This window comes from Rhinatrema bivittatum, chromosome 2 (assembly GCF_901001135.1).
Source record: "Rhinatrema bivittatum chromosome 2, aRhiBiv1.1, whole genome shotgun sequence".
NCBI lineage: Eukaryota > Metazoa > Chordata > Amphibia > Gymnophiona > Rhinatrematidae > Rhinatrema > Rhinatrema bivittatum.
Genome location: NC_042616.1, coordinates 388,574,860 through 388,589,222, shown reverse-complemented (window position 1 = coordinate 388,589,222; position 14,363 = coordinate 388,574,860). Strand labels below are relative to the sequence as shown.

Sequence of the window (14,363 nt, the reverse complement as noted above, 5' to 3'; positions counted from 1 at the left end):
GGCTTCTAGGAAAAGTAAAAAGTCATGGGATAGGTGGCGATGTCCTTTCGTGGATTGCAAACTGGCTAAAGGCAGGAAACAGAGAGTAGGATTAAATGGGCAATTTTCTCAGTGGAAGGGAGTGGACAGTGGAGTGCCTCAGGGATCTGTATTGGGACCCTTACTGTTCAATATATTTATAAATGATCTGGAAGAAATACGACGAGTGAGATAATCAAATTTGCAGATGACACAAAATTGTTCAGAGTAGTTAAATCACAAGCAGATTGTGATAAATTGCAGGAAGACCTTGTGAGACTGGAAAATTGGGCATCCAAATGGCAGATGAAATTTAATGTGGATAAGTGCAAGGTGATGCATATAGGGAAAAATAACCCATGCTATAATTACACGATGTTGGGTTCCATATTAGGTGCTACAACCCAAGAAAGAGATCTAGGTGTCATAGTGGATAACACATTGAAATCGTCGGTTCAGTGTGCTGCGGCAGTCAAAAAAGCAAACAGAATGTTGGGAATTATTAGAAAAGGAATGATGAATAAAACGGAAAATGTCATAATGCCTCTCTATCGCTCCATGGTGAGACCGCACCTTGAATACTGTGTACAATTCTGGTCGCCGCATCTCAAAAAAGATATAATTGCGATGGAGAAGGTACAGAGAAGGGCTACCAAAATGATAAGGGGAATGGAACAACTCCCCTATGAGGAAAGACTAAAGAGGTTAGGACTTTTCAGCTTGGAGAAGAGACGACTGAGGGGGGATATGATAGAGGTGTTTAAAATCATGAGAGGTCTAGAACGGGTAGATGTGAATCGGTTATTTACTCTTTCGGATAGTAGAAAGACTAGGGGACACTCCATGAAGTTAGCATGGGGCACATTTAAAACTAATCGGAGAAAGTTCTTTTTTACTCAACACACAATTAAACTCTGGAATTTGTTGCCAGAGAATGTGGTTCGTGCAGTTAGTATAGCTGTGTTTAAAAAAGGATTGGATAAGTTCTTGGAGAAGTCCATTACCTGCTATTAAGTTCACTTAGGGGCGGATTTTCAGAGCCCTGCTCGCCGGGAAGCCTATTTTACATAGGCCTCCCGGCGCGCGCAGAGCCCCGGGACTCGCGTAAGTCCCGGGGTTTTCGGAGGGGGCGTGTCGGGGGGCGGGCCCGAACCACGCGGCGTTTTCGGGGCGTGTCGGGAGCGTTCCGGGGGCGTGGCTACGGCCCGGGGAGGCCCGGGGGCGTGGCCGCGCCCTCCGGACCCGCCCCCAGGTCGCGTCCTGGCGCGCAGGAGGCCCGCTGACGCGCGGGGATTTACGCCTCCCTCTGGGAGGCGTAAATCCCCCGACAAAGGTAAGGGGGGGGTTTAGACAGGGCCGGGCGGAAGGGAAGGTGAGGGGAGGGCAAAGGAAAGTTCCCTCCGAGGCCGCTCCGATTTCGGAGCGGCCTTGGAGGGAACGGGGGTAGGCTGCGCGGCTCGGCGCGCGCCGGCTATACGAAATCGATAGCCTTGCGCGCGCCGATCCAGGATTTTAGCGGATACGCGCGGCTCCGCGCGTATCTACTAAAATCCAGCGTACTTTTGTTTGCGCCTGGAGCGCAAACAAAAGTAGGCTATTCGCGCTCGTTTTAAAATCCGCCCCTAAGAAAATAGCCACTGCCATTAGCAATGGTTACATGGAATAGACTTAGTTTTTGGGTACTTGCCAGGTTCTTATGGCCTGGATTGGCCACTGTTGGAAACAGGATGCTGGGCTTGATGGACCCTTGGTCTGACCCAGTATGGCATTTTCTTATGTTCTTATGTTCTTACCTTAAGGAGATTGCTCCTGTCATCTGCATGCCTATTACTCCAGCAATGCCAGGACTGCCTCCCCAATACACATCTTTTAGTGATGTGTTTTCCAAAGAAGCTGCTGACATCCTTCCTCCGCATAGGTCCTATGACTGTGCCATAAGACTGAAACCCAATACTGAACCTCCTAAAGGACGTGTCTAACCACTCTCAGCGATTGAGAACAAGGCGATGTCCGACTACATCGAGGAGAATTTACAGAAGGGGTTTATTAGACCATCAAAGTCTCCAGCCAGTGCAGGCTTCTTCTTTATGGCGAAGAAGGACGGTACCCTACGTCCTTATATTGATTACCGACGTCTGAACGAGATCACGATTAAAGACCACTACCCCCTGCCTTTAATCTCAGAGCTGTTTGACCGTGTTCAGGGGGCCAAAATATTCTCAAAACTTGACCTGAAGGGGGCCTACAACTTAGTTCGCATTTGTAGTGGTGACGAATGGAAAACAGCCTTCAACACTCGAGACGGCCAATTTGAGTACTTAGTTATGCCCTTCGGCCTGTGCAACGCACCCATTATATTTCAGAACATGATGAACGACATCCTGCGGGACCTGCTGAACAAGAGTGTCGTGGTATACCTGGATGATATCCTGATATTTTCCCAGGATTTGCCTACTCATCTAGAGGATGTCAAGCAAGTACTACATCGACTCAGTGAACACCGGCTCTATGCCAAACTCTCCAAGTGCGAATTTCATAAAGACTCAGTGCCTTTTCTTGGCTATATCGTGTCTAAAGATGGCTTCCAGATGGACCCTCAAAAACTCGAGAGTATCAAAAATTGGTCCCAACCTACCAGCCTGAAGGCCCTGAGATGATTCCTGGGGTTTACCAACTATTATAGAAGCTTTATAAAGAACTACTCTTCTTTAACAGTATCCTTGACCGCAATGACCCGCAAGGGTACCAACGCTTCAAAATGGTCAGCGGATGCGATTTCCGCGTTCGAGAAACTAAAGACTGCCTTTTCCACGGAACCATGCTTGCGGCATCCTGACCCCAACAAGCCCTTTATCGTAGAAGTTGACGCTTCAGATGTTGGTGTGGGGGCTATATTGAGCCAGACTGGAGACTCTAAAACCTTACGTCCCTGCTCTTTCTTCTCACGATGTTTCTCCCCGGCAGAGAAAAACTATGGGATCGGCGATAAAGAGCTCTTGGCAATAAAGCTTGCATTCGAGGAATGGCGGCCTTGGCTCGAAGGCGCTCAACATCAAATAACCGTATTCACAGACCACAAAAATCTAGAGTATCTCCGCCATGCGCAATGTATTAACCACAGACAAGCTAGATGGTCCTTATTTTCCAATCGTTTCGACTTTGTGCTTAAATATCGCCCCAGAGACAGAAATACCAGAGCTGATGCCTTGTCACGCTCCTTTCTCTCGGAGGATGTGCCTGAAGAACCTCAGCACATAATTGACCCGAAGAAAGTCATCTTGGTGACTACACATTCTGTGCCCACTGGTAAGACCATCGTGCCTAAACACTTAAAAGAAAGTGCTCTTTTGGGCGCACGATTCCAAGCTGGCTGGCCATCCTAGTCAACGCCGTACCCTGCTCAAGATCCAGAAGTTTTATTGGTGGCCTACTATCAAGAAGGATATCCTATCCTACGTGGCATTCTGTACCAATTGTGCCAAACACAAACCTGCTTCTGGCCAACCGCGGGGATTGCTGCAACCACTACCAGTTTCGGAACAGCCCTGGTCACACATCGCTACTGATTTTGTAGTCTATTTACCCCCTTCTGGAGGAATGAATATCATCTGGGTAACAGTCGATGCTTCAGCAAGATGGCCCATTTTGTGGTGCTGCCTGGCTTACCTTCAGCCTTGGAGCTTGCGAAGCTCTTCATATCGCACATTTTTGACTTCACAGCCTACCAAGATACATTGTCTCAGACCGAGGATCTCAATTCACGGCAAGATTCTGGAGAGCCTTGTGCAAGTTATTCGACATCTCTCTAGACTACACTTCAGCCTATCATCCGCAATCAAATGGCCAAACAGAATGGATGAATAGAACCTTAAAGCAGGTCATTCGAGCCTACATGAGTTGCCGTCAGAATAACTGGGCCGAACTGTTACCTTGGGCTGAATTCGCCATCAACTCTCATCCAGCAACATCAACTGGATCAACACCTTTTGAAGTGGTATATGGACGTTCTCCAACACCGCCACTTCCACTGAAGCTCTCAGTGACATCTCCAGCAGCTCAATCTACTGCTGATGAAATCCATAACCTGTGGATTCATACGAAAGACATGCTAGTTAAAGCGAGTGACAGTGCTAAGAAGTTTTATGATGCTCACCATTCTCAAGTGCCTGTCTTCAAACCCGGTGACAAAACATCTCAGACTGAAGTTACCCTCTACTCAGTTCGCTCCTCGCTACATTGGACCATTTCAAATCCTCCGATGTCTTGGCAACATCACCTACAGTCTGAAGTTTCCACCCAGATTAAACATCCACAACGCTTTTCACGTTTCACTCTTGAAACCTCTCTTACTCAGTGAATTCTCTTCCAAGACTCAGGAACCACCTGCCATCAACACAGAAGATGACCTGGAATTCAAGGTTGAAGAGATTCTTGATGTCCAAAGATGAGGCAAAACACTTGAATACCTCCTTTCTTGGGAGGGTTTCGGCCCCGAAGAAAACTCTTGGGAGCCTCAGGCTAACATCCTTGATAAAGAGATGCTCCGTCAATTTCATCTCGCGCATCCTTCAAAACCTAAACCTGGTACCCGCAGAGGAGAGCGCCCTTTGAAGGGGGGTACTGTTTTGACTGTCGCTGCTCGACGTCTCCACTCCACCCTCCTTACCTCTCTGGCGACTCCTCCCACGGTTGACGGACATTTGGCTGCCGTGGCGTCTGCCTGCTGTCCTCTCCGGCATCCCCGGTCCGGCTTGGGCGCTGCTATCCAGCTGCCTTAAGACGCGGGCGCTGCGCGGCCCTGCTTCAAATACTTTCTTTGCCGTGAACCTCAGTGGCGTCCCTCTGTGATGATGTCATGCACCCCGGGTACAAAAGGCCTACACTACTGCTAGCTAATCGAGTTAGCATCAGGTATTCATACTGGTGAACTCCTTACGGATGGGATTCGCTCTCCGTACCTAGCTACTCTGCCTCTCCATTATTGGACTTACTCTATTTGGGGTACCTGCTCCTCGGGGGCCTCTCTCTTCTCTTTCAGGTCACTGTCTGGAACCGGTACTCGCTTCTCGAGGGCCCATGTTCCTGGACTCGCTGCCTGGACTTCACTTCTGCCTGGAAGATACCGCTACCTACACCATCAGTGAGTTACCATCTACTTCTCTCTCAGAGCTGTTCCCTGAAACCAGGTACTCGCTCCTCGAGGGCCTGCCTCTACTTCAGCTCCTGTGATTCCCACCGAGAGAAACCGCTGTGTGAGTACTCAACCAATGAGGCTCTATTCCAGAACCCTGCATATATTTCATTGTACTCACTATCTCAGTTTCTCTTCACTACAGCACAGCCATTGTGGGATCACTGTTCCAGAGCCCTGAGGGACTACAAGCCCAGCCGGGCTTCATCTCTGCTCACTACTGCCACCTTTGGTGGCTCCTCAATTCTGTTAATAAAAGATCTATCTGTGTTGTGTGTCCTAAAGCTGAGCCTGACCTGTGGCCCCTCACGGGACTTCCCCCTGTGGGCGTGGTCAGCAGCCACAGTGTCCAAGGGTCCACCCAAAACCTTACAAACAATAATATTATTTAAGTTGTTTTCCATTAAAAAATTGTTAAAACCCCGTCAAACTGAAAAGTGGACATATTCCACAAACAGTATTTGTTCTGCCTGTTGTTGGATTATTTCCCCCCTTTTTTTGGAAGGCAACAAATAGCTAGGGATTCTTTTTTGTGTAGCTAATCATATCCTGCCTGTTGACAAACTTGTTTACCTGTAAAAGGTATTCCCTGTACGTACCTGGAGCAGTCCAGACTCCTGGGTTTTGCCTCCCCTTCAGCAGATGGAGACAGATAAGTTTTAACAGACTCTGCCCTATATCCTAAGGTGCCACCTACTGTCCATCAGTATTTCTCTGTCTCCAGCAGATGGTGGAGGTGCAAAACCTACAGTCTGTACTGATTACTTAGTATTAAAAAAAAAAAATTTGACAGATAGAAAATTAAAAAAAAAAAAAGAAAGAAGACGAAGAGGATATTCTTCAGCCTCCCTGGAGGTTGCTAAGTCCTGAGGGGACCATCCCCCCTGGTGCTTGAGGCAGCTGCGGCTAGGGGTTGAGGGCCCTATTGCCACTTTACAGCAGTGTTGGGGGTGATACCGGGGAGCCTGGCTCACTCACCCCAGAAGGACCAGGACTCATAGACTGCCGGGCAAGTTTAAAAAAAAAAAAGTAATTGTTAGAACTTTTGCGTTCTTTGCTTGGGCTCTCCCTTCCCTCGTTGCCGCAGTCAATCTTGTGCCACCGTTTTAGCCGGATTTAAAAAATAAGTTTCTTTTTTTACTTCCCTCAGACATGCCGCAGAGATCAACGTGTCGGGCATGCGGTGTGGCATGCACGCAACTCTTGAGGGACAGCCTATGCTCATCCTGTCTCCCTAGGGAGGAGGGTACCTCCGTGGCCCCTGGGGAGACAGGATGAGCACGATCTTGCAAGCCCTCGGGGAACTGCGGCCTCCTTTCCCTGATCTGTTCCCGCTGAGCACGGGAGCGGACGCCATTTTGGATTCCATTAGGTCGGCAGCACAAGCTGCAGTGGGGGAGGGGATTCTCCCGCCCTCGTTGTCTCCACAGCAAATGAGCCCCGGTGGGGGTAAATCAGCAGCACATGGTTCCAATACACCAGAGGGGAACCCCAAAGGGGATTCAGACTCCTCTTCTTCATCTTCCTTCTCCTTGGAGTTTGTTTTATTGTTACATAAGGCCTTTAAGGCCAGGAAATCAGGAAAAAAGCTGGCTGCTGACAAATCTGCTTTCTCAGGGCCACTTTACAAGTCCAGAAAGGGGTCCAAGCCTACCGCTTGGACCCCTTAAGGTCAGTGGCACTCCAGGACGACACGGATACGTCTTTGGAAACCTCTGACCAGGATGTTCAGAACTTGCCATCCCAGCCTCCGCGGGGGGTTGAAGGGGATTGTAGACCAGCAGCAGGGTGCTGTTCTGGGTCTCATGTTGTGGATGGGGACGATCCAAAGGTGGTCCGCCTGTTTAGGAAGGAGGAGCTTGGGCCTCTTATTCCCACTATTTTGGGGGAATTGGGCATCGAGGCTCCACAAGAAGAATCCCGGTTGGGAACTATAGATCCAGTGTTGTTAGGCCTGCGTGGTCCACCTACTTCTTTTCCTTTTCATTTCTTGGTTACTGACTTGCTATTCCAGGAATGGGACACCCCTGATTTGGGGTTGAAGGTCACTAATGCGATGGACAAGCTATATCCTCTGCCAGAGGATGCTTGGACCTTCTTTGAGTTCCCAAGGTGGATGCAGCGGTGTCGACAGTCACCAAAAAGACCACCATCCCAGTTACGGGGTCAATGGCCCTCAAGGATTTGCAGGATCGAAAGCTGGAGCTTCAACTCAAAAAGATCTTTGAGGTCTCAGCGCTTGGAGTCTGAGCAGCGATGTGTAGTAGTTTTTCTTTGAGAGCTGGCCTTCGCTCGGTGCAACAGCTACAGGCCAACAAATTGCTGTCAGAAGGGGAAGCTCTTCAGGCTGGGCGTCTTGAAGCTGCGATCGCTTATAGTACGGATGCCCTTTATGATCTATTACGGACTTCTGCTAGGTCAATGGTTTCTGCTGTCTCTGTGCGTAGGCTACTGTGGTTAAGAAACTAGTCTGTGGATGTTTCTTCCAAAGTCCAACTGGGGTCTTTGCCTTTTAAGGGCAAGTTACTTTTTGGAAAGGAACTGGAGGACAATATTCAGTCCCTAGGAGAGAATATGGTTCACCGGCTGCCTGAAGATAGGTCAAAGCCGAGGTGTTCCTTTTCTTCTAGGTCTCGTTTTTGGGAGAGTCGAAGATCTCAAGCGCCCCAGTTGTCTACTTCCTCTTTTAGGCAAAATTCCAACAGACATCAGTCCTGGGCTCAGTACTTTCACGGGCGATGCTTCACCAGGCCTGGTAACCCCCAGTCTGCGCAGGGAGGTAAGCCTCCACAATGATGTGCGGCCGGTCCATTCTTTGGTTCTGGTTGTAGGGGGCAGACTGTCTCTATTTTACGAGGAATGGGCCAAAGTCACATCGGACCAGTGAGTCCTCTCAGTGATAAAACACGGTTATGCTTTAGATTTTGCAAGTCGCCTTCAGCACCGGTTCCTAGTCTCCCCATGTGCTTATGAGTCAAAGCGGCAGCCGGTATGGGAGACATTGCAGCGCCTTCTTGAACTTGGCGCAATTATGCCAGTTCATCCTGCGGAGCAACGGTGGGCCACTACTCCATTTATTTTGTGGTACCAAAAAAAGAGGGAACCTTCCAGCCCATTCTCAATTTAAAGCAGGTCAACAGATGTCTTTGGATCCTCCTCTTCCACATGGAGACTTTGCAGTCTGTCATTTCTTCAGTTTGAAAGGGGGAGTTCCTAGCATCGCTAGATCTGATGGAGGCTTATTTACACATTGGAGTTCGGGCCGCCCACCAGAAGTTCCTGAGGTTCTCCATCCTAGGACATCATTATCAGTTTCGAGCTCTGCCTTTTGGCCTTGCTACCACACCCAGGACGTTCACCAAGATAATGGTGGTAGTGGCAGCACAACTACAGAGGGAAGGATTGTTGGTGCATCCATATCTGGACGACTGGCTGATTCGAGCGAAATTGAAGTCGCTTTGCCATTCGGCAGTCCACCGTGTGCTTCAACTATTGTGAGCACTCGGATGGGTTGTCAACCTTTCCAAGAGTCGTCTAGTACCCTCTCAATCCTTGGAGTTTCTAGGGGCTCTATTTGACACGCAACAGGGGAGAATGTTCCTTACCACAGATCGCATTGTCAAGCTACAAGGCCAGATTCAAGTCTTGTTGTCCAAACATCCTCCGTGAGTTTGGGATTAATTGCGGGTCCTAGGTTCAATGACATCTGCTGTGGAGTTGGTCCTATGGGCCTTTGCTCACATGCGTCCTTTACAGTCTGCATTGCTTTCCTGGTGGAACCCAGTCTCTGAACAATTTCATCTACTCCTGCCTCTTACGGATTCAACGCAGTCCAGTCTCGATTGGTGGCTACTCTCGGACAATTTGAGCTGTGGAGTCCCCTTGGTAGTGCCCGAGTGGACAGTGGTTGCCACGGATGCCAGCCTCTCTGGTTGGGGAGCGGTTTGTCTGGGGAAGTCCGTACAGGGCCAATGGTCCCGGGAGGAATCACAGTGGTCCATCAATCGTCTGGAGACCAGAGTGGTGCATTTAGCGTTGCAAGCCTTCCTTCCGCTCCTCCAGGGGAAGTCAGTCAGGGCGTTGTCCGACAATGCGACCACAGTGGCTTATATCAGTCACCAAGGAGGGACCAAAAGCTAGCAAGTGGCATTGGAAGCTCGACAGTTGAACAGCTAGGTGGAGCAAAATCTGGTCAGTATTGCGGCAGCTCACATAGCTGGTGTCAACAACATTCACGCAGATTTTCTCAGTCGTCACTGTCTTGATCCAGGGGAGTGGGAGTTGGCCAAGGAGGCTTTTCAGCTCATATGTGACGTGGGGCACACCAAGCATGGATCTGATGGCAACTTTTCAGAATGCCAAAGCCCCGCGCTTTTTCGCTCGCCGCCGGGAAACGGGAGCAGAAGGCGTAGACACCATAGTTCTTCCCTGGCCGAGAAACATTCTGCTGTATGTGTTTCCACCTTGGCCTCTGATCGGCAAGGTGCTCAGGCAAATAGAAATCCACCTGACGGAGGTAATCCTTGTGGCTCCCGAGTGGCCGAGGCATCCATGGTTTGCAGATCTGCTCAATTTGGCGATGGCAAGGCCCCTGTGGTTTCAGAACCTTCCATACCTTCTGCGTCAAGGATCCATATGTTTGGATGAGGTGGATCACTTTTGTCTAGTGGCATGGCTTTTGAGAAGCAGCGAATGAAGAGCAAGGGCTATTCTGATGCGGTAGTGACAACGCTTTTGAGATCTTGCAAAACGTCCACCTCCCTCGCTTACGTCTGGTTGTGGAAAGTCTTCGAATCTTGGTGCGTTCCTACCTGGGCATCGGTGTCTGATATTTTGTGTTTCCTACAAGCCAGACTATCCAAGGGCTTATCGTGTAGCAACCTGAGAGTGCAAGTTGCAGCTCTTGGTTGTTTACGCGGTGCAATCCAGGGGATAGCATTAGATGCGCATCCGGATGTGGCTCATTTTCTTCGGGGTGCAAAGCACTTACGTCCCCTGGTCAGACACCCTTGTCCTTCCTGGAGACTAAACTTGGTCCTCACAGCTCTGTGTGCGGCGCCCTTTGGGCCTCTGAAGAGGGCAATGTTGAAAGATCTCATGTTGAAGGTGATTTTTCATCATTTGTTTATTTCAGGTCTACAGATCAATTTTGTTCACCGTGTTCAACGGATTCTGGTCCCATTTGGGGTTTGTGATCCAGTTCAGGTAACATGTTAAGTTGTATATAGTTAGTTTGGTTTTGAACCATTCTGCTTTGCTACTGAGTAATACTGATGGACTGTAGGTGGCACCTTAGGATATAGGGCAGAATCTGACAAACCTTCTCTGTCTCCATCTGCTGGAGGGGAGGCAAAACCCAGGAGTCTGGACTGATCCGTGGTACTACAGGAACGAAAATTATCAGGTAAGAACCAATTTTCCTTTCCCGGTAGACAGCAGGATATAATCAGCTGCACAAACTGTCCCTCCCCTTTTGAAGTTGGCTTTCTTAAGCTTTTATAGAGGACTGAGAGGGTTCATGCAGCTGACAGTGGCTACATGGCTTCTATGCACTGTGCAGTCTAGCATTCTAGATTTTTCCAGAGCTTTGAAGAATACTCCATGCATCAACACCATCACATGACGTCACACATTGCTGTGGCTGATTATTCTGCTGACTATGAAGAACAACTGTTACGGATAAGCAACTTATCTTTTCCTAAAGTATTGTGCTGTACATTACTGAAGGGGGTGGTAGGGATTATAAAGCTGAATAGTTGGTATGGATGGGCTAATTAGCCTAGGCTACATGGTCTTTTTCTACCATCATGTTTCTATGTTATATTAAGAATCTCTCACCTCTTGTAAAGTTATATGTGTTTACATGCAGTAACAGAAATCAATATATATTTTTTAAAGTGACATAATTAAATGTTATTACCAGTTTGAATGTCAGGTGTGGTACGTCTAATATAGGTTATTGCTAAACATTCATAGGTCAATATTCAAAGCCATTTAGATGGATAACTCACAAGTTAGCCATCTAAATGGCAACTTTTTAAATACTTGGCCACTTATCATGCTAAATTATAGCCAGATAGGTCATTGTGGGGCATGACTAACTTAACCAGCTAACTTGGTCAATTTTTAATTGTAACTGGCTAAATTAGCTGGATAACCTTTTACCTGCTTCAGAGAAGTTCTAAAGTTATCCAGCCTTTTGTGGTCAGATAACTTTCTACTTAACCAGATATCTGCAAAAGATATCTGCTTAAGCAGCACTGTCAGGAGAAAAATAAAAAAAATAAAGGGACTTTCATCTTGATTCTTCCTCCAAACCCCCAACCCCCCCAAATTTCACATATGGTCCTGTTGGATCAATCACCCCCACTTCCCAAAACCCTCCTACATTAATGAAAACTGTTGCAGTCAGCCCCCCCCCTTTCTTGTTTTGAATATGATCTTATTCTGACTTCTCCCGCAGACCCTCCCACCTACCTGCTGTCCCAATTGTCTGTACCGTACCCCTCCTCCCATCCCAGATTTAAAAAAAAAAAAAAAAAAGGCTGGGAGCAAGGTCTCAACTCACCCACTCCCGGCTCCAGCGCTGCTTCTGGCAGCAGGTAATTTACACTTTCAGGGCTGCTTCTGTCAGAAACAGCGCTGGAGCCGGGAATGAGTGAGTTGAGACCTGGGATGCTATGGGGGCATTTGTGGCCTAAACAGTAGGGAAAGTGGGAGGGTCGGTGGGTCCATGAAGGAAGCCAGATTTAGATTATATTCAAAAACTGCAACAGTTTTCATTAATGTAGGAGGGATTTGAGGAATGGGGGTGCACGGCCTAAAAGGGCAATATGCATAATTTGGATGGGGGGAAGCCCCTTTAAGTTTTTTTATTTTTCTACTAACAGTGCTACTTACCTGGATATCTGGTTAAGTAGAAAATGATTTGGCTGCATGTAGCTGGATAACGTTTGGGGAATATATTCAGCAGGATGTTTATCATGCTGAATATCCGGGACAAGTTTTTCAGCTGACTTTAGTCGAATAACTTGTCCACTATTCGACTTAGGGGTGGATTTTAATTGCCCTGCACGAGTAAATCCGGCTGGATTTACGCATGCAGGGCCCTCCCACGCCGGAGCGCCTATTTTGCATAGGCCGCCGGTGCGCGCAGAGCCCCGGGACGCACGTAAGTCCTGGGGCTTTCTAAAAGGGGCGTGTCGGGGGGCGTGTCTAAAATGATGCGGCGTTTCGGGGCGTGATGCGGCATTTGGGGGGTGGGCCCGGGGGCGTGGTGTCGGCCTGGGGGCGTGGTCGAGGCCTCCGGACCAGCCCCCGGGTCGGGTGATGGCACGCCAGCAGTCTGCTGGCGCGCACAAATTTATGTCTGCTTTTAGCAGGCGTAAATCGTGGAACAAAGGTAAGGGGAGGGGTATAGATAGGGCCGAGGGGGTGGGTGAAGGAAAGTTCCCTCCAAGGCTGCTCCGATTTCGGAGCGGCCTCGGAGGGAACAGGCAGCGCACGCTGGGCTCGGCGCGCGCAGGTTGCACAAATGTGCACCCCCTTGTGCGTGCCGACCCCGGATTTTATAAAATACGCGCGGCTATCCGCGTATCTTATAAAATCCAGCGTACTTTTGTTTGCGCCTGGTGCGCAAACAAAAGTACGCGATCGCGCAATTTTTTAAAATCTACCCCTTACTGAATATTGACTTGCTTTTGTGTAGTCATAATCAGTAATAGTACCTGCTTGATACCAGTGGTTGCTTGTGTTTCTCTGAAACATTAAATCCTATGCCACAGAAGCCATAGTCAGGAAAAACAGATTTATTTGGTAAAAAGGGGACACCGAATAAGACTGACTGACTTTTATTACACCAGATCGGCGCAATAATAATGAATATTGCAGTGCATTATTATTAATTAAAAGGGAACCATTTTAAAATCCTGACATTCTTCTGTTCATAGGAAATTGCAAGACCACTGGCAGTGCTATCATCGTCAGTATATGGAAGGTACTTGGAACGCAGAGTGGATCCCATAAATAGAAAATTTGTGAGGGTGGGCCTCATACGCTGTGATTTCTACAGAAAAAATGGAATCACCAAATCCTTGGAAGAAGGCTATGGAACTGTACTTCCTTCATAAATCATACTGACACCAAAACTGTAAGGAGGAGAGTGAAGAAAACGCAATTGCAACTATTTTTAGTCTTATCCTTTTTATTCCTTAATGTTGATCTTTTTTGGAATGATTTGGATTGGTCTGTCCTCGTTCTTTGTCAGAGTCAGATCTTCCACTCTCCTAGTTAGATAGGGATGTGTGGAGGCAGCATTTATGTCCCCAGAGGAATCATGGTCATCATCTGTTACTACCAATCAGGCCGATTTAATAAAAGGTACGGGAGAGCCGGCGCTCAAAGTTGATCGCCCGCTCTTCTGACACGCGCCCAGGCACCTCTCCTGGGCACGCGATTCTGTATTTAAATTAGGCCGGGTACTAATAAGGAGGTGCTAGGGACAATAGTGCATCCCTAGCGCTTCCTTATTAGCGGAAGAGTCGGCTGTCAGCGGGTCTGACAACTGACACTTAATTTTACCTGCGTCGGTTTTTGAATCCGCTGACAGCTACGGGTTTGGAAAATGGACGCCAGCAAAATTGAGCGTCTGTTTTCGAACCTGCCGACTAGTGGGAAGATTTTTTTTTTTTTTTAATTTTTGGTGCCTTTGACTTAATATCGCTCAGATATTAAGTCGGAGGGTGTACAGAAAAGCAGTTTTTTCTGCTTTTCTGTACACTTTTCCCAGTGCTTTCTAAGTTAACGCCTGCCCTTGGGCAGGCGTTAATTTCTGAGAGTAAAATGTGCGGCTTGGCCGCCCATTTTACTTTCAGTATTCCGGAGTAATAACTAATAGGCTCATCAACATGCATCTGCATGTGATGAGCACTATTAGTTTCCAAGGGGTTGGCCGTGTGTTTTCCATGCGCTATTACCTCTTACAGTATAAGGGGTAATAGGAGCACGTTGAAAACGCGAATCCAAACAGGTGTTAAACGGTGCACTTAGCTGAGCGCACTGTACTGTATCAACCTGAATGAAGGGCTGAGGGAAACTTTTATAAATTTCTCATGCGGTTTTATATATCTCGTAAACAAGTGTGCGTTTGGTAACT

General features: G+C 48.1%; 1 protein-coding gene across 2 annotated transcripts in view; it reads left to right on the top strand.

Moving 5' to 3' along the window:
- Positions 1-13,736, top strand: part of C2H5orf49 (chromosome 2 C5orf49 homolog) — a 52,305-nt gene extending 38,569 nt beyond the window's left edge. For both annotated transcript variants that reach the window (XM_029590015.1, XM_029590016.1), the window contains exon 3: positions 13,159-13,736. In XM_029590015.1, the coding sequence (XP_029445875.1) occupies positions 13,159-13,338 (180 nt within the window). In that variant the 3' untranslated portion in view covers positions 13,339-13,736. The remainder of the gene's footprint in view (positions 1-13,158) is intronic.
- The last annotated feature ends 627 nt before the right edge of the window (positions 13,737-14,363 follow it).